The following is a 20,544-nucleotide window of genomic DNA, read 5'->3' as shown; positions in this document are numbered from 1 at the left end:
ACTCTGGGAGACACAGAGGTGCGTCCACAGCCTCTACCCCGGGGGGATAACAGGCCACTGGATTATTCACTGGCATCAGCCTTGCAGGGAGAAAAGATATTTATTCCTTCATTCCTTGTTTGGTTTGAACATTATTGACTTCTACCTTTTTGTGTTCTTGAGGGTTTTTTTCCCTTAGGCAAAGTAGAACTTGACCAGTTGAACTTAACTTCCGTGGTTAAATTTCAAGTCTGAGTGCTTGATTGATTAAGTGAACTTAATTTGGGACCCGGCAATATTAGTCATTTAAACTTTGAAATAGTAAAATTCAATTCTATACATTTATAGAGGAAAAGCTCAAAGGAAACTTTGACAAAATGCACATTTATAGAGGAGAGCCAGCGACCGAGCAAACCTTATCTAGTGAAAGTCCCACGCCCTGTACCACGGGTGGCAGAACAGAGATCCCTCAGCTTGGGAAACCCTTCATTTTAGGGTCGCGTTGTTACGTAAGGGAAAGAACACCTGGCTCACAGAGAACCTTCTTGCTCCTGGTCTGTTTGTACATAGCATTAGCAAAGGTTTCAGCTGGGCGATTTGGTCCGGCGAAACTCAGGGCATGGGCTTTGTAGTCAGACAGTGTCTGGGTTCTGGTCCAGGCTCTGGCACTCACAAATGAGTGACCGCCGTCGACCGAGTTGTTTAACCTCTTCATGCCTCTGTTTCCTCATCTTTACAACAGGATCGTAAGAGTGCCTCCGTCATAGGATTGTTCTAAGAATTAATTAATTGAAATGACTCCAAGACAGGGCTGAACCTTAGATCAAGTTCTCAATAAATGTTTCTAGTATATCACCAGCAACGTTTATCATTGTTATTAGTCTATTTTACCAAAAGATAGGAGAAACGATAGCTCCGTTGAGCTATGTTGGGCAGATCACACCTAGAGCAGCATGTCAACTCAAGGCTAACCCATGTAAAATTCATAGGACAGGGCTTGGCACATTGTTAGTAAAGACCAGAGAAAGAAAGGAAGGTGTTTAGGATTCGCTGCCTGAATTTTCAGGATGAGTAACTTTAGAAATCTACAAGCCCCCAGAAGCCAGTAAAATTATGATATCCAACCATAACCTTGTGGATGCACATATATCTCCTTCTGAAGCTCCATTGTGGAGGTTGGACCAATATCTAATCCATTTAATAATTTATAAAGTCAGAGCAGTCATCTGCTTCTTGCAAAGCATCTGAGCGTCTGTGGGGGTTGTTCACAATCTGAGCTCCTTGCACTGAGAGCCCACTTGCACTGCAGCGAGGGCACAGAATAGCCAACAATGTGAAGTTTCCCCAGCGTGGCTAAAGGACACCCAGCTGCTTCTCTTCGTGTGCAGAGAAGGCGCTCTGTTCTTCCAAACCCAGCAGTTGTTTGGGGTTTAGTCACTCTGTAAATCAGATCCAGGTCTGTACCCCACCTTGCCGCTGTGCATCCTGGGGAGACCAACCTCCACTTGCTTTGTCTTGTAAACTAGAGACAGTCTCAAATGTGTGTGTGTACAGAGTTAGTGCCCGGCACACAGGGCATGAACAATAAATATCACACGGTGTAAGTAATACCAGCTTTTCAGGGATTCCAAAGAGAGATGGGTTGACCGTATGTTTGGAAGCCTCTAGGAGTTGAAGAGTCCCCCACAACCTTTTTCTTGGAAGCTTGGCCTCACGTTCAGAAGGTGTGTAATAGCAGTTTCTTCTCCAAATTAAATGAACCGAAGAAGATGCATGAGCATTAGCTGTAAAGGTCCTTGTCAATCAGAGTCAAGATTGAATCTCATCTCTTGTATTTATTACGGTTTTTAATCGGGGATTACATTAGTCTGCCAAGTGCCTGCTCCCATTCTGCTGAAACAGAACTGCCCACACTGTCGGGGCATCCTGGAAGCGTATGTTGATGCTGATGGTGGAGGGGAGGGAGGTCCTGCTTCTTGACCCATCACTAATATCGTAGAAGTTACATGAAGCTACCAGGGATTCCTGAGTGAAAGCTTAAAATGCTTCGGTTCCCTACCAGTAAGTCCCATTCATTGCTTTTAAGATGTGTCATCCTAGACTGGGCAAGAAATCAGAAGGCTAGTAATATGTGCATATTGGAACAGTAAAAACTGTGTGGCTATAAAATAGTGCTTGACGTTATCAAGGAGCTAGGCATGCAGACATAAAGAATGGTCCATTGTAGAGAGCGATGTTTCTGCTCCTGTCCCAGATGACCTGGATCCAAGGACAGATTGGAGCTTGATGAAATGAAGCCACAGGTGACCCCAAGGGGCAGGGTGCCGGACCCTCCACAGCTGGCATACCATCTGAGCTGCAAAGAGATTTTCTTTCCCAAGTGCATTCAGTTCACTTTCTAAGCATATTTCCCGTGGTTTTTTGGTTTTGTTTTTGTTTGGGGAGAGGGGTGTCATCTCTGAAACTCTCCAGGTAGTTAGATTATCTTCCTAGTCCCATCTTTAAGTGTTTATAAGTTGTCCTTAAAATTTTGTCTGGACCCCCCACCCATAAAATCTCGCCTGTTTTTTTCTAAATGGCACGTTTTAATAGTTTCTACATTTCAAACTTGTTTTCCGTATGACAGGCTAGACTCACACCCACACACACACATGGATTTGCATCTTCCTCTGTAACTAATTAGCTGTGTGACTTTGGGCAACTTCATTAACCTCTCAGGGCCTCAGTGTACTCTTCTGTAAATTAAGGACAATAATAGTTCCTGCCTCGTATCCGGCTGTTTCAGATTAAGTAAGACTGAATATTGAACGCACTTCGGTCAGTGCCTGGTGCATAGCAAGTGCTCGGTACATGCAGGGGTGGCCGTTTTTACTGTTATTTTATTTCAAATAAGGTATCCAGACCCCCACTGGCCCATCATCCATTGCAGAGACTCGCCCACAGAAGGCAATAAGTCGTGTTTATTGCAAGGAATTGAATTGACTCCAACTGTTTAGCTTAGATTGGAGGGGATAAATATTTCCCTTTCTCCTGGAATGTCTGATCGGCGCAGAGGATCCCTTGAAGCTCAGGTGTTAAAAGCCCAAGAGTGAAGAGGCTATTTCACGTAGAAAAAGGAACTTCTCATCAAGGCAGGCTCCCCCTGGTCCTCTTGGACGCCACTCGGCAGGACGTCAGGGCTCTATCAGCAGTTCCTTTGAGTCTTGGGGCTTTCTCTGACATGGATATCAAGTGTGAGGTTTTTTTTCATTGCCTTTGGCTGAAAGAATCAGGTCAGATGTTCAACTCTGGTGCAACCCTGTCTTCTAAAACATGATGGAAAGGGGAGGTTCCCACCATCACTCAAGTCCTGAAACCTTGGGGGTCCTGGCCAGGCCAAGTGCAGTGAGGGCCACAGTTCAGGGCTTGGCTGTCGTGAGATTTACACTTGACTGCTTGGTTTTGCAGATTCCTCAGTGTGTCTCCACACACATACCCACAATCCAGTTTAGAATGGTGTGCTCTGTGGCCCGGGGGCGGGGAGTAGAGGCATGGGGAGGGGTGGGATGGGTCAAGGTCATTGCTGATGAACCAGCTGTCTGACCCAGCTCGACTCCCATTTCTAACAAGACAGTGACTGATCAAGGCAGAGGCTCCTTAACTGAGCTCCACCGATGGATAGTATGTGGTCCCGAAAATCCCTGAAATTATATGTAAAATGTTGGTGGACTGGGAAGGGGGAGACACCACCGTTAAGTGCTGTTTCTGTGGAAAGAGACCATAGCTTTTAACTGAGTCTCCAAGGAGTCTGTGACCCAAGACAGTTAAGACCGCAAGGCTGTCGGGTTTGGTTGGCCCAGACCAGTTGGTGTGTCTTAACCACAACACCCAAACGGCCCCGCTAGGCGGTCAGGGCGAGTGACGAGAGCAGTCAGAAGCATGTGGTGGCCAAGCAGCTGATGGACTGTTCAATCGGTTGTTGTAGACTCATGTAGACAAAGCCTGCAAGCTTGGGGAAGCCAGGCCCCCCCAGGTCAGCCTCGGGCGACAGCCCCCATCCTGCCAGGCCGTGGGGAGTGAGTCCTTCCTGCCCGGCAGCTCCTTTGCTCAGGAGCTGGCCCGAGTCACCTCCTCGTATGGCACCTCAGAGGCAGCGCCCTGGGGCGGCTGGGATCCGAAGGCCTGGAGGCAGGTGCCCGCTCCACTACTGCCTAGCTGCGACGCTGTAGGTAAGTCACTTCCCCTGAGCCTCGCTTTCCTCATCTGTCAGCTGGGGCGCAGTCCCCTGCTCAGCCTGCCCGCCTGCCGCACAGGGTTGTTGGGAGGAACACAGGAGGTGACAGATTTCTAGTGCTTTCACTACTGTGGCCCAGCCAGTCTTTGGCAGAGAGACTGCCCGAGCAAGCAGAACGTTCCAGGCACCTCAGCTTCACCTCCGGGGAACTGAGTGGGGATTGCCCCGGGGCAGTTGCCCCTCCCCTGCTGTACGCCTTCCAGCACCCCAGTTCCCCCCCTGCCTGTCTGTCCCCGCGGCCAGACTGTGAGCCCAAGGGGGACAGGGGCTGCGCTTCTGCACTTCAAAATCCCCTCCAGTGCCTGCCTGCTCCGTACCTAGTGGGTGCTCTGGAACTGCCTCTCCCTCCAGCGACCTTTGTGGACTCCGCATCCCCGCTGTTCCTCAACCCCTTCAACCCCCTCCACCCAGGACTCGTGCACCCCAGAAGTGGGGAGTTGGATCATCCCGCTGGAGACTGGCAGCCCGGAGAGGGCAGGCCGAAGGAAGCCAAGCCAAGCCTGTCCAAGGTGGCTGAGAGTCTGCATCACCCTCCAGATTCTAGAGGGAATGGCTCGACTTGCCCTGAAGAGTCACGTGAGTGGGCATGAGCACGAGATGGTGGATTCCAGCCAGAGTCAGCCTTTGTGGAGAATTTCCTTTGGATGGTGGGGTTGTTCTTGTGCATGAAATATCAGTGTGCACGGGATGTCAGCCTGATCTGCAGAGAAAACCAGAGAAGTGAGCATTTGCTGAGTGATAGTGACCAGAAGATGCTCATCTAGCTGAAAGGACCGCCTGGACGAACAAGCAGTGTTTTCCATTCAAGAGCTGTCAGTGTTTCTCTCTCTTTTTTGCCCCTTTTCTCCGTGTACCCTCAGAGCCACCATGCTCTCCAGCTGTTCGCTGTGCAACCGGAACCCAGGAAACGTCGTCCAGCACCAAGCTGCCAGGGAAACAGAATTAGCAAAGAGATGGAGACATCATGCACTCTGGATGTTTTTGTGTGCCACCCTGGTATCCCTGCCCTTCCCTGTCCTCAGAAGGCAAAAAATGAGGGGTTCCAGCTAGCTTGCCTGGCGGACTCCTATCCTCACCTTATTATCTCTCTTTGAAGCTAAACCAGGCCTTCCATCCAGCAGTGGAGGGCGGGGCAGCTGCTTGACCCTCAGATCTTCCCTACGAAGCTTTGGAAGTGGGACCCACTTAAGAGACAGGCCCTTGCCAGCTCCACCGTGACTCAGGAAGGCCAGGCTCGGTGTGAGACGGAGGACAGGGGAAGAAGAAAGGCGAGCTGCAAAGACGTTTGCTTCCTCTGCCACCAGATCAGTCCCAGCATGTAGACCAAGCCCTTCCAGGACCAAGCAGCCCTGAAACCACTGAGATGGAGGAGGAGTCAGGATAGACTTCATGGAGTTGGAGGTCGACTGGAAAGACAGGAAATGAAGAGTAAAAAAGTTGACCTACAGCTGTCTGCCATCCCTTTCAACGGCATTGATTTTGTGAAGCCCCCAGTGGCAGCTTCAGACCGGTTCAAACCCAAGGGCGGCACCACCACCGTGGGGGAGGCTCTGGCTCCTGCTCCAGGGGCCACAGGAGGCGAAGAAAGACCCCATGCCCTGAGCCAAGGCTTTTGCCCTGCCTGCCCTCTCCTTCACTCACTTGTGTTGTCTGTAGAAGGTGTGGCACCATCGGAAATGTTTCTTTGATCGATGACTTGTGTCCTGGTCAGTCGCCCACCATTGTAAGCCTCACAAGAGTAGAGACACACCATGCTACCCCCATGCCCGGGACAGAGCCTGGCCTGGAGTAGCCCTACAAGAGATGTTTGTCAGCTAACTGAAGGACACCTAAGGAGAATTTTAGCCTAAGAGCATCCATACCCCCTCAAAGAAGGCTTCTGGTGCCAGTGTCTTCGTGGCCTCCGTCCATGGGCCAAGGGGAGCCCGAGCTCACAGGTCTGAGGAGTGGGCGTCCATACAGGCGTGGGAGACCCCAGAACTCAGGTCTTGATTTGATGGTCTCCATGCTGAACACTGTCTTCCTGTCATTTCAAAGGAAAAGTCAGAAGAGTGGGTGAGCTGTTTCCAAATATGGCTTCCAAAAATCACCAGAAAAAGGTGCTTTTCCTAGTGGAGTAATAAACAAAGAAACAAACCCACACGCTAGGACTCATTAACCTTTGAACCTATGACACAGAGCCGGGTGCCTTCTGGTGCAGGTAGGCTGGCTCTGTGAGGGCACTCACTGGAGTGGGGGGCTGTCTGCTGGGAAAGGAGGCAGGAGCTTCCTAATGGTGGGAAAAGACATCTCTGCCGCCTCCTCTCCTTTTGTCCCTCCTCCTACTCCCCCCCTCCCTCCAGCCCCTTCTTCCCTGTCTCCCTCACTCTCTCCCTTCTCTGTTCTCCGCTTCTCTCTCCACATCCCGACCACAACGTGCTGTAGAAAATAAGGCTTCGGGTCCATCGCCTTCATTCCCCCAGAGCCATTCCTTTGGAATCCCCTTCCCAGTCAGAATGCTCTCCTCCTGAGACCCAGGAACCATGTGTGGCCGCCCTGTGTGAGAGTCTTGATTCTCTTCTGCCCTCTGCCTCTGCCCCAGCCCCATCCAGTTAGAGGGTCCCTGAGCCTCAGTAAGTGGTGGAATCACTCATGGGACTGTTCTTCGCCTGCAGCGGTGAGAGGTCACGCACACCAGGTGATCATACCCGGGCTCCCAGGAGACATCCGCCAGTGGCGGCTGAAGGGTGACACTGACAGGGCGGCCTGGCCTGGCCTCCCGGTGGGTCCTGTTTTGGGCTTGGGGGGACAGTGGTGGGGTTCAGGCCAGCCTTTTGCCTCTCTCTCCTGCCTAGCGCACACAGATGAAGCGCTAGCCCTGGTGTGAGTCCCCAGGGACGGGGAGGGGGGGGCCTTGCAGCTTCTTGGGCATCAGCGTGAAGCTTCTAGGAAGGCAGCCTCAGGACTTTCTGGATCGCCACCCGAGCGCAGGTCTGTCTGTCAGGGTGGTCTTGGCTCAGTGGGAGGAGGCGTGACAGGGAAGAGCCAGGGCCATGGTTCTCAAGGAGACTTCCAGGGACCAGCATGGGGAAGTACACCGAGCTCACACAGGGCCCACCTGACGTGGCCCATCGGTGTCACCTGGTACAGTAGTACCGAGCGCCATGACAACCGCAGCCCCGGGTAAAGCAGCCCTTGGGTGAACTCCATAGTCCGCGATTGCAAAAAGCCACAGGTGGCCTGGGCCATCCTTCAGCGTGTCCTGGGCCATCCTTCAGCGTGTCCTGTCACCAAGCAGCAACTTTCAGCCACCGCTTCCTCCTGGTCACTGAAAACATTTGTCATTTCCTGTTTTCTCCATTTTCCAACAATTTCTAATTGTCGATGTCAAAAGGCAACAACCGTTTTCTTGGGGCTTATCTCTGGAGCACATTTTGAGATTCAGAACAAAGGATGGGGGCCTCCATCTGCAAAACAAAGGAAGCCGCCTCCTCGGGAGGCCCAGAGAGAATGCTCTGGCTGCTGGGCCAGGAACAACAGGACCAGGCCTAGAGCAGAAGGCTGGAGGTCCCTTCCCCAAGGCCCCAGCGGCATGAAGAGACCGCACTTGATGGTAGCACCCCAGGATGTCAGAGACCTGTCCCCCAGGCCGGCGGCAGCTGTGCTGTTTGGACGGGGGAGTTTCTGTAGCCGTGCCGCTGCCCAGACCTTCCCTTAAACTCTGGATGCTCTGGATTGGGTGCTTCCTTGGATAAACACTCACCACCATCCAGTTGTCCCTGTAACCAAGGACCGTTTGAGAAGCGTTCTCTTTCATCTGCCAGACCCTGCCCACTTCCTCCAACCTGACTCCTGCCCCAGCCCAGCCTTCACCCTTCCCTTGTGTTTCCCATGCCCCGGCGGCAGCTCTCCTCTCCACCTCCTTCCTTTTGGATTCTTCTGCCCCACTGCCCCTGCTTTTTCTTTGGTGGCACTCTTTAGCCCACCCCCCTACTCTGTACAACTATGTTATTTGATGAAATGAATGGAGCAGCCGGTGGGGATGGAGTTAGGGTCGGTGGAGACAGCAGGGCACAGGAGCCAGTCCCCAGAAGCAGCGGGCTGGAGAGGCAGAAGCACTGGGTCTGCAGTTAGGAGAGCCTGCACTTCCCAGCCAGGTGGCTTTCAGCGAGTCGTTTCCCTTCTGTGAGCCTCAGTTGTCACATCGGGAAGCGGGGAACCATGGATCTGCACAGACCTCCTAGGGCTGGTGGAAGGGTCGAAGGGAAGAACAGAAGAGAGAAAGCTGCCTTCAGAAATACGAGCCCACCCTGAGTGTCTCAGGCAGATCCTACAGCTCCCTCACTTCCTGATGGCACGGCTTTGGATGGTCACGTGACCCCTGTGCTCTTCAGGTCCTATCCCCCAACCCCACACTTCAGCAGGAAGAGGGCAGCTCCAGGGCTGGAGAACAGCATCCCCACCACCCACATCCCAGCAGCCCCAGGGGAGGGGGAGTGGGGACAAGAGCCCTGACAGGAAGCAGGCTAAGGGCGGGCTGGAGAAATCGCTTGTGATGTAGTGCGCCCACTGCCATGTGTTGGTCCTCTCTGCCTTGGCAGGAACCCAGGCCAGGAACTGCCACCAGGCCTGGGAGCCGGGCACTCTTCCAAACGCCAGCCCTCTGCCCTGCCCCGCCCCCTTCCCACACCAACACCAGGCAGCCTGTGTTGTAGGGTCAAGTCTCCTGGCCTCTGGAGGGGATGCAGTTTCCCAAGTGGCCTCAGAGAGGTGTGCTCCCTGGCAGAGATGCCGGTAGTGGTCGGCTCATTAGGGAACAGACTTCTTGAGAAAGGGAGCGAGATGGCAGCGGGTGAGCACTGGACTGGGAGTCAGACCTGGTTCCCAGTCACAACCTGGCACAAAGTGCTGAGGGTTTGGGGGCAAGTCGCGCCTTCTCCAAGCCCTCAGCTGGTTCTCTCCCAGCGTCCCCTTGAGCTGCTCCCAGACTCAGTGCTGGGACTGCAGCCCGGAAGCTCAGCCCCGCCCCCTGCCCACCCAGCTTGGAGATGGAGTCTGGGGAGCTCATCCTAGTTGTCCTTGATGCAGCCAGTCAGGACAATGAAGGGAAGCTGGCAGTGAGTGACTAGTTCAGGTGTCATACAGTGCGTCCACCTGACCCTGAGATCATCCTGCCCTTCATGCCAGGACCACCCAGAACAAGCCTTAGCCCGTCCTCCATGACAGCCCTGGAGAGGCTGGGCACCCCACCACAGCATTGTCCAGAGTCTGCTGTGCCCCAGCCCTGACACCCCTGGTTGGCTCAGCTGTTGTTTGCCTGCGTGGTTCAGAGTCCAAGCCCTACCTCCATTGTCCTCTGAATGCGGCCAGTTTGTCTGGGTCTCCCTGAGACTGGGATGCCCACACTGCTGTCAGGACTGCAGACAGGGTCTGGCCAAGGCAGAGCAGTGTAGGACTGTCACCTCCCTCCTTCTCTACTCTGCTTCTATTAATGCAGCCTAATGTTACATTTGCTCTTTTGGTGACCACATCTCACTGCTGACCCATCCTGAGCAGAAGGACATCCAAAAATGCCTCAGCCTTTTCTCTACGTGCTCTTGCTGTTAAGCTCTGTGTCTCCTGCCCCATCCTATGCTGCCGCAATTGGTTTTTTAACCCAGGTGCAGAATCTTACTTTTATTTACCTGTGAAGTTTTGCTTGGGAGGGTGGGGCATGCATGTGAGTGTGTGTCGGTGTGTTCACTCATGCTATCTGCTACACCAAAGCCAAGTCCTGAGTCCTCACGCAGCGATCCCAAGGCTGGTATTTCTCGGTAGCTCTCATCTAACCCTTCTTTTTCATCTTCTGTTTAGCAAGAGAAGCAGAGATCAGGTCTTATGGCAATGACCCCTGAACAGCAGAGTGCATATGTCGCTCAACAGATGAGTCAATTTCAAGGTAAGCAGTTATGGTCAATGTTCTCAAAGGGGTGGGCTGGGGGTGTGTATGTGAGGTTAGGGGAGAATTCACCCTGGAATAAACAGCTACTGAGATGTCTGTGAAAGCATTGTGGGAAAGAGAGGAGGTCCGCAGGGTGATTCCATAGCACCCAGGTTGGATCTGTCCCATTGAAAACTTAAGTAGGATCTCAGTCGAAGTCCCAGTCTTCACGGCTCTGAAATCACTGCCTTATTCAAGAGATTGATTCAACCATGGCAGCTAGGACTGTAATCAAGATTTATGGGCTGGGGATATAGCTGTTAGCAGAAAACCAGACATGGTCTCTCCTTCAAGGAGCTTCCAGACTAGCTGGGGAGACACATGTAAAGCAGTCGTCACCAGCCAGTGAGGACACTGGGCCAGGCCAAGGGCATTCTTGCCTGGGGCTCAGGGGAGGCTGCTTCCCCGCCAGGAGATGTGTGGCATCTTCATTTGAGCCCAGTGCCGCCATCATACTATTGGTCCTCCTTTCTCTTGCAAAAACCCCTGTTCCTTTGGGCCTGGTACCAGCTGAATGTCCAGCCATCCAGGCCGGAGCAGCATGTCAGGCAGGCTTTAGGGGCAGGGCAGACAAGTTCCAGGAAAGCCAGTGTCAAGGGTATGAGCAGTGACAGAGGCTGAGTACAAAAGCAGCCCTAGACCCTGGCCTCATGGAGTTTACAATCTACTTGAAAAGACAGACAGATAAGCTGGCATTTTCAGTCCAACGTGGTCTGCTCTCGGATGGAGGGGGAGCTGAGACTACAGACCCAGCGCGTCTAGGCAGGCTTCCCACAAGAACCGCGGTCCAGGCTGAGGATGGAGGAACAGAGGGAGCGGGGGATGTTCAGTAGGAGCCGGGGGCAGAAGATGAGAGGTCAGTGGTGGGCCAGTGGCTCCCCACCAGCAGCTGGAGCCCAAGGTGAAGACACCTTTGGAACTGACCCCCACTTGTCTCTTTCTGTAGCCGTCCAAGATCAAGTCACCTCCAAGTGTAGCCGGACCAAGGCAAGCTCCCCCTCCAGCCAGTACCTGATGCCACCCAGAGCTGGGCTCCTTCAGAACCATCCGAGTCCAGAAATGATCCCGCCCACCAGGCACCAGAGCCATGAGAGCGTGGGCATGATCTCACCCACTCTGGGCAAGCAGCAAGGAATTTTCAACTCTAGCCCCCCGTTTCCCATACCCTCCCCCTCGGGCCACACCCCCCTGGGCAGCCTCGGCTCCATCTGCCAGCATAGGCAGATTCCTGAGGCCGTGCCGGGGTTCTGTCCCAGCCCCCTGGGCAGCCAGCCCCTGAGTCCCCACCAGCTCAGACAGCCCTCTGTGCCAAGAATGCCCACTGTGTTCAACAATGCTGCCTGGGTGGCAGCGGCAGCAGCTGCCACCCCAGCAGTCTTGAGGGCACCACCCCCAAGCCAAGCAGCTAATGGCATCCATCAGCATTTTGATAACAACTCCATCTTTGCCAAGGCCCCCATGAGAGCCCCCCTGGGAGCCCCAGCATTTCCATCGCATCAGGCAGGTGTGCCCCCCAGTCAGGTGGCCCCAGGAGGCAGGCCTGGCCCGAAGGTGAGTGCTGCCCCAGCCAAGCCCAGCTTCAGCCTGCTGGGCACCCAGAACCTCAGACAGAGCCCAGTGTGGGGTCCTGTGCCCATGCTGAACGCCACCAAGTCCCTCCACGAAAGCATGGCCAGCTTTGGTCCCATGAGTCCCATCCGGGGCATCAAGCTGCCAATCTATATGGCCGCTGCCGCCACTGCTGCCACAGCCTCCACCATTGCTACCAGCCAGTGCCCTGGTCCCGTTGACAGAATGGGCAGCCCCCCTGGGCTGCCCCCCTGCGGCATTTGGTCCCAGCCCCCACTAAACGATCTGATTTCGCCGCCTGACTGCAGCGAGGTGGATTTCACCGAAGCTGGCTCGAAAGGCCCTAGAGGGAGCCCAGAGGAAGACTGGGTGTGTAACCTGCGGTTGATCGATGACATTCTAGAGCAGCATGCTGCGGCTCGAAACGCCGCAGCCCGGAGCACTGGCCACATCGCCCCGAGTGCCGGTGAGCTTTAAATGCCCGTAGGAACCCCCGTGGTGACATCACTCCAGGGAGTGGCGTGAACCCATAGCAAACTCACAGCTGGCCCCACACGGCCACACGGTTGTTTCCTCATTACAATTTGAGGGGTGTCAGCCCGCGCCCATCCCTCTGTCTGCCTGTGAGAAAATGGAAAAGCTGGTGATTTTTCAAGCTACCTGTACATACCTGAAAATTTTGTAAATGGTTTTCCTAAACATTAATGACAGAAGTATTTATACTTCATTTTGTGACTTTGTAAATAAAGTGACGGCTTTTGTTTCAGTAGAGTTGTGTTTATTATGCATTGTTTGTGTTTATTACACATTGTTGCAAATATGCAGACTGTCGCCCACACCTGCCCGCCATACCTTATAAGCCAGGTGGCCAAGTCAAGTATAGTTTTGATGCTTTAAGAAATGTGAAGGTGACCAAGAGGCAGTGTATAAACTGACAAATGCCAACTAGAAAGCCACTTGGCCGTTTATTTCCATTTCCACTAAAACTTCCATCACCCTGTGTGATTCTTAATCTCTTTTGCAAACCTTTCAGTCTCTGCTAGCTCTTTCCTGATGAGCATGTTATAGCAGAAGCCGTTTTATCGTAAGTGCCCTGTCAAGGAATTATTTGCCAGGAGGCTGGAGAGTTCTGTAGATTTGGGAGAAGCGAAGAGCTAGCCTGTGGGCTGAGCACTGTCTGAGCTGTCCACCTTGAGGATGTTGAGTATCCCCTCTTCATCCCTCAGACGGTTTGCACTACTCCAGCAGCACCTTGCAGGGTGGAGGTGAGATGTTCCTGGTTTCAAGCCTTTCAGTATGTTTTGATTGTGAGGCTCTGTGGTTTGGGGGAAAATGAGTCTGTAAACATTAATAGTTGATTTGGGGTTTGTCTTTGATGGTTTCTCTCTGCAATTATCGTCATGTATATTTAAGTGTCTGTTATAGAAAACCCACACCCACTGTCCTGTAAACTTTTCTCAGTGTCCAGACTCTGTGTAATCACATTTTAATCGCCATCTCGTATTTTCGCCTCTACATTTGAAATCTGGCGTCTGTTTCAAGCCAGTGCGTTTTTCCTTCGTTCTGTAATAAACAGCCAGGAGAAAAGTGCCTCTATGTTTTCATTTTTCCAGGGAGCATTCAGGACCTACAGAGTCCTGTCAGCTAAGCCTCCCAGTGGCTTTGGTCCTTTCCAAGACCAGTCCGTGTCTTGGGATTCTTGGGCACCGAAGGGAGAGGGATAAGAAGTTTGGGCAGCACGTGCTGCGATCCTTTAGCATCACAGCATAGAAGCACGTCATTTTTGAGCCCCTCATTTTACAGAGGAAGAAATAGGGGAGGCCACTAAGGTGACTCTGCACTGGAATGCTGAGGACAGGGGGAGGCCTGCGCTGAGAATCTAGACTCTCCTACCACCGTCCTCTTTCCACTGAAAGGATGGCAGATCCAATTAAAGATCCAGCTCCTCCCATGTAATGGATACCCACATAGGGCGAATGGGATGGGGGCTGGGGGGAGGGCTGATTCAGGACTGCCGCCCGGGAGAGAAGGGTCTTCCCGCCTCCCCATCCCCCCTTCCTTCCCCCAAAGCCTAAGCTACAGCCAGCCCTGTTCGTCCCCAGCGCTAGAGGCCGGAGGAGAGAGGCGGACCCCGCTGCCCCGCCCCGTCGAGCTCCTCCCCCGCCCCTGGGGCCCCGCCTCTGGAGCCGCCTCCGGGCCGTCAATCCTGACTCGCTGTCCAATCCCCGCCGGGGGGGCCTCCTCTCCCCGCCCTCCACGTCAGCTGTTAGTTGCCGCTAATGTCTTGGCTGCAGGTTGTTTCCAATTTAAAGTGCAGGAAAACAACGGGGACTCCTGTCTCCTTACCCTAGGGCCACCCCCCCAAGCAAGAAAGTGGCTTCCACAGAGCTTCATCTAAACGTGGCCTCACTCTGAAGGGGACACTAAAGAGATGGCTGAGACCTGTGCCTCTCCCACGAGGTGGCCAGGTGGTGTGTTGGTGGCAGGGGTTGCAGATAGACCACATCTCCCCAAAAATGGCGAGGAAGCCACTTGGGGACACACACACACACACACACACACACAAACACACACACACACACACACACACACACACACACACACACACACAAACCATGTGCTGTAAGAGCGCAGCTGAAGCACCAGCTGGGATCTGATGTGGTCAAATTGAATACACACATTTATCCCCGTAACTGGCAGTGAGAGTTTATATCCTCATCCTCAAGGTACACAATGTTCCAACACAACAGCACACACTGTGGGGGCTGAGGGAGGCAGGTACCTAAGGCAGGCCTGTCCTGTTCAGCAGAGCCTAAAATGCTCTAAGAAGATGCTCGCACCCACCACTCTCAATGACTGTGACTGAGGGCAAAGATCGCCGGGGGTGAAACAGGCCTCCCCTGTCCGTGGGCCAGAGGGGTGGTGGAAACAGTCATCATCCAAAAGCCCAGGCTTCGGTTTACCTGTTCACACAGCCCCCTCCTGCTTCCTGCAGAGCCTTCCTTGTAGGTCTGGGGAAGGGATACATGCCTCAGGTTTCCCTCAACTCTAGTCACGACTCCGTGCCGCTGGCTTTGCCTCTGTCCCCCTGCCCCTTGCAGGCAGGCGATGCCTCGCCAGGAGCCATCACTGCTGTGATTGAAGTGTCGACTCAAGTGTTCCAGTGGTGCCAGGCCCAGGCAGGCCCCGGCTTCCCCAGTGGGCCCAGGGGCAGCAGAGGCTGGCCCACCTGCTCAGAAACTGTTGCTCACAGCCAGCCAGTTAGGGCACTGAAACCCAGCCCTCCCAGTGGGGCCTCCTAAGCCAGCCAGAGAGATTTAGGGGTCACTTAAGGGGACTGCACTCAGCCCTGCTGGCCTCCAGAGTCCCAAAATAAAAGCTGAGCTTGGCCTACTGAGCTGGTTCCATCTTCCACCCCCAGAGGGTTCACTTCCCACCCCAAACATGTGGTGACCTCTAGGCTGAACCAGTGTGGGCAGAAGTGTGGACAGCGCCCCCCCCCAGCACTTCCTGCCACCCAACCCCAGTCTGGCCTCACTGCCCTCCCGCAAGCCTTTCCCTCAACGTCCCTCCTTCCCAGAGATGCTAGCTCCCACCATCCAGCCATCGCTCAGCTCCCCTCTCTCCTGCACCCCTGCCCCGTCAGCCTCTCCTCGGCTGGATTCTTCCCAGTGGCGTTCAACTGGGCCACGTAAAACAGATCCTCACCACCTCAGCCCATCCAGCCCCAGCTCTGACACCCTGCCGCCCCTTCCCCCACTCACTCCTCAGCCCAGAGCCACCTGGCTCCCACCCCGCTCCTTCCCAAGTACGCTGGCCAAAGTACTAACTCCCTCCCGGCCATAAACTCAATGGAGGTTTCTCAGTCCTGAGTGGACTTGCCCCTTCAGTAGCACTGGACTCTCCCCTCTTCCGGAACAGCACTGCCCCTTGGCTCCTGGGAGCCCCAGTCCCCTGGGACTCCCCTCCCCTCTGAGGTCCATTCTCTCCTGTCCTCTCCCAGGAGGCGTTGCTCCTTCCATTGCTTCTTCTCACTCGACTAGGACTTCTTCCCCCTCCCCCTTTCCCTCGCTTCCAGTTTCTTCCCCGGGGAGATATGTGGGTTCATGAGGCTGCATCCCGGCATCCAGCATCTCAGCATCTTGACAGCCCAGTCACAAAGAGCATGGTGTGTCTGAGCAGGGCCTTAAGCTTTGGGGCCCTAAGTTTCAGGCCCCAGGGGAATGCTGCTGGACCAGTCTGCACGTTGGGTTTAAGCCTTCTAGGCCCCTTGTTGAAAGAGTGAAAGAGTTTGGAGGTTGCTGGATGCCCCCGACAGAGAGGGCTCACCCTCAGCCTGCTTCAGACAACAGCCTTGACCGGAGTCCCTCCCAGGCCCCCAGCCTGCATGGGTCCTTCCCTGGGAGGCCTGGGAGGCTGGAGGCGCTCAGCTGCCGACACTCCAGAGGAGCTTGCCAGTGGCTGCCCGAAGGCCTCCCCTTGAGGGTGCTCCACGAACCACAGTCACATCCATCCCATCACCCCCTCCCCAGCTCTGAGGCCCACCCCAGGGGATAGGCCAGAATTCCCCAGGGAGGTATGTGAGACCCCCCCCCAGGACCTCCGTCCTCCCTGAGAACAGGTGCAGGGCCCTGGAGGCCCCAGGGCCAAGGTCTGTTTATCATCTGTCCCCCTTCATCCTAGAAAGTCAGAGGATCTGGCAGTGGATGTGGGATTCCAGAGAAGCACATGCTGTTGACTTCTGCAGAAAGTAGACAAACGGGGTCCCCAGCCTCATGGAGTGAACCAAGGGTCATGGAGGAAACCAAGGTCATGCAGGCAAACAGAGCCACGGGACACATACGTGTGTGTGTGTGCTTGTGTATTCTCCAAAGAACCAATAGGAGATTATATAAATATATATACACACACACACATATGTATGTATGTGTGTATGCATGTGTGTAGGTATGCATGTGTGTATGTATATATGGAAGAGAAAGAGAGGGAGAGACTGAGATGGAGATTGATTTACTGTGAGGAATCAGTGCACACAATTACGGAGGCTGAGAAGTCCCACGATCTGCCCTCTGCTAGCTGGGGATCCAGGAGAGCCAGTGGTATCATTCTGAAGGCCTGAGAACCAGGAGAGCCAATGTTGTAAAGCCCAGTCTGAGGTCTGAAGTCCACAGCACAGGCCGTCAGGAAGAGCAAGCAGGCTGGAAACCCAGGCAGAAGCTGACACTGCAAACCACAGACAGAATTTCCTCTTCCTCGGGGAAACCTCAGTTTTGCCCTTAAGGCCTTTCAACTGATTGGATGAGGCCCACGCAGATGGTTCAGGCTACTCTACTTCAGGTCATCTGACTGCAGATGTCAACTGCATATAATGGAATACCTTCATGGCGGCAGATCACTGTTTGATTAAATAAATGGCCAATATAGCCTATCCGTGTGACGGGGACAGATGAGAAACACATTAACGAAAGAGTAATAAGTTGCATTCAGGTCTACAAAGGAAGCACAAAAGGAGGGCAGAGAGTGAGGGATCCCAGTGTGATGGGGCTGGTGGGGAGTGGGGAGCGGCCCACTCAGCTAGACATCTCTTGGGAGTGAAATTTGAGCTGAGATTAAAGAACGGGATGGAGCGATGGGCAAGGATGTTCCAGGCAGAGGAAACAGCAAGTACCAATGCAGGGAGGAATGGAAGAGAGGCTGGTGGGTGGGGCCCAATGAGCATGAGGAGGGGAGGCAGGAGAGGTGGGTGTAGGGGAGGGCAGAACCAGACCACGCAGGGCCCTGGAGGCTGTCTTGATTCCATGAGGGAAGCCTTGGGTCACTTTGGCACCCGTGTGGAGGATGGACTCCAGAAAGAATGAGGGAGGCTGGTACAGAAGGCCTCCACCTCCAGGGCTTCTCCCTGGACATCTCCATTCTGGAGGTCTAAGCTGAACTCCTCATCACTCCTCCAAGCCTTGGCATCCTCCTGCTCAGGGAGGAAGGCAGTCATTACATCCCACTGTCCCACTCCTAAGGGCCCCCAATCCACTTGGTCTCCAGGTCCAGACCTGGGAGTTATCTTCCATGTTTGTTTTTCTCTCATCCCTTTTGTATCCTGGAAAGCTGAGATTTCCCCTCCACATCCATCTGCAAAATCTCCATGCTCACAATAAAACTCCCAGTAGGATTCCTTTCTGGAACATGACAAAATGATTCAAAGTGATTCATCTAGTGGGACAATGAAACAAGAATAGCCAGGACATTTCTAAAAGAGAAGAATCAGGAAAGAGTTCTAAGCACTACTAGATATTAAAATGTATCATGAAGCTACTGTATTTATTTTTTTATTTTCTTTTTTTCAACATTTTTTATTGAGTTATAGTCAGTTTACAATGTTGTGTCAATTTCCAGTGTAGAGCACACAATGGAATACTATTCAGCCATAAAAAATGACAGCATAACGCCATTTGCAGAAACATGGATGTCCCTGGAGAATGTCATTCTAAGTGAAGTAAGCCAGAAAGAGAAAGAAAAATACCATATGAGATCGCTCATATGTGGAATCTAAACAAAACAAAACAAAACATAAATACAAAACATAAACAGACTCATAGACATAGAATACAAACTTGTGGTTGCCAGTGGGGAGGGGGGTGGGAAGGGACAGACTGAAGCTACTGTATTTAAAACAACGTGGTCCTGACACAGGAAAAGACAGCTGAGTCAGTGGAAAGGAAATAGATAAAAGCATATATGGGAATTAAGACAATGAGAGAGGTGGCATTTCACATCAGTGAGGGAGACTCAATACACAGGGCTGGATAAACTGGCCATCTGTAGAATAATCTGGGTCCTCTACCTCATTCCTGACATCAAGATAAACTCAGATGATTTGAAGATTAAAATAGAAAAAAGAACCCATAAAAGCACCATAAGAAAGAGGGGGTGGAGGGATAAATTGGGAGTTCAGGATTTGCAGATACACACTACTATGTAAAAAGTAGATAAACAACAAGGTCCTACTGTACAGCACAGGGAACTATATTCAATACCTTGTAATAGCCTATAATGAAAAAGAACATGAAAAGAAATTTGTACATATATAACTGAATCACTATGCTGTACACCAGAAGCTAACATAACATTGTAAATAAACTGTACTTCAATTTAAAAAATTAAAAAAAGAAAACAAGAGTGGGTCAAGCTTCTCCTATCATGATACGAAATCCAGAAGCGATAAAGGAAAAACCTGATGAAATTATCCATGTAAAATTTGAAAACTTGCATACAGAAAAACATACCATGAAAGGCAGAAGATAAATGACAAATTTAGAGAAAAAATATTTGGAACACATGACAGACAAAGAGTGATTTACTTAACACTTACAAATAAAAGCAGTAGATGGTCCACACACATAAAAAAACCAAGTACAAGAAGTCCATGACAATTTTATTCACAGTAACCAAAAACTGCAGACAGCCTGGGTGTCTATCAGTAGCCAAATGGATAGATCAATTCCAGTGTGTCGGTGCAAAGCAATGCTAGCATCAACACAGGGCATACTCCTAGGCCACAAAAAAGAATCAACTCCTGGTACAGCTACAGCGTGTCAAACGCACGGTGCTGTCCGAAAGAAACCACGCACAAAAACACAGGGGCTGTTTGAGTCCATTTACATAAAGTGCTCGAATAGACAAAAGTAACCTATGGAGAAAAAGAATCAGAACAGTGGAACCCTCAGGGCAGGTATAGGGGTTGACTGAAAAGGGGCCCAAGGGAAATTTCCAGACTAATGGTAAATTCTCTGTCTTGCTGGGGATATGGGTTACATCACTGTATGCATTGCCAAAACTCAGATAATGGTTCACTGAAGATCTGGACATCTAGTTGTTAAGTAAATGTTGCCTAAAATAGGAAAGTCTTAAACAAATATTGAACTCTAGTTAATGATCTGCTGGAGTGCTTGGGGTGAAGTGTACTCATGTCTGTAACTTACTTTGAAACATATTTTTTAAAAGATGCATGATGCTGTTCACCTGTTTTGCTCACCTGAATTGCCTCTATAGTCTCAATATTTTTAAATTGTTCTTTGTAAATGTTTTTATTTTTATCTTCTTAGTTAAATTATTTATCTTGATAAACATTGATCCTTTTATATGTACTACATAAAAAGTAAAAATAGAGCTCTTTCAAATCACTAGGGAAAAAACTAACTACTCAAGGAGGAGGAAATGAGCAAAGGACACAAAGAATCAGGTACAGAAGAGATGCAAATTACCAGGGAACGCAGAGAGGATGCTAAACCTGCCCCATAATGAAAAGAATGCCAATAGCATCCTTTCTAACCGACTGGCCTCAAATTTAACAACTTAGAACAGCCGGGGTAGCTGGAGCATGCACTCACATGTGCTCTCTCTCCTTCACTCCTGGGATGAAGGCAAACACATGCAACTTTTATGAGCACAGTTTGGCAATTAGTGGGAGAATTTCAACTTTGGCCATGCATCAGAACCACCTGTGGAGCTTTTGAAAGCTACACCTGCCAGGGCCCTAACCTCAAAGAATATCATTTAGAGGGGCTAGAGTCGGGCCCAGGAATCTGTCTTCCAACCTCCATGATTGAGGATAAATGGCTTGGCTTTCAACATGACAGGAATCTGTTACAGAGAAAATTCATACAGGCGTTCAAAGAGATGTGCACAGTATTGCTGATGACAGTGTTGCTTGACCTAGCCCTACATTAGAAACAACCCAAGTGTCCAAAATAAGGGCCAGTCAAGAAAA

General features: G+C 51.9%; 1 protein-coding gene across 4 annotated transcripts in view; it reads left to right on the top strand.

Moving 5' to 3' along the window:
• MAMLD1 (mastermind like domain containing 1) overlaps positions 1-12,551 on the top strand; it is a 55,702-nt gene extending 43,151 nt beyond the window's left edge. For 2 of the 4 annotated variants that reach the window (XM_032475677.1, XM_032475676.1), the window contains 3 exons: positions 3,944-4,187; positions 10,085-10,169; positions 11,158-11,294. In XM_032475677.1, coding sequence (XP_032331568.1) covers positions 3,944-4,187; positions 10,085-10,125 — 285 coding nt within the window. In that variant the 3' untranslated portion in view covers positions 10,126-10,169; positions 11,158-11,294. Of the gene's footprint in view, positions 1-3,943; positions 4,188-10,084; positions 10,170-11,157 lie in introns of all 4 variants that reach the window. The other 2 variants (XM_032475675.1, XM_032475674.1) reach the window with 1 other exon arrangement.
• The last annotated feature ends 7,993 nt before the right edge of the window (positions 12,552-20,544 follow it).

Source organism: Camelus ferus, chromosome X (genome assembly GCF_009834535.1).
Source record: "Camelus ferus isolate YT-003-E chromosome X, BCGSAC_Cfer_1.0, whole genome shotgun sequence".
Lineage (NCBI taxonomy): Eukaryota > Metazoa > Chordata > Mammalia > Artiodactyla > Camelidae > Camelus > Camelus ferus.
The sequence above is the reverse complement of the archived record's forward strand: the minus strand, read 5'-3'. Positions and strand labels throughout refer to the sequence as shown.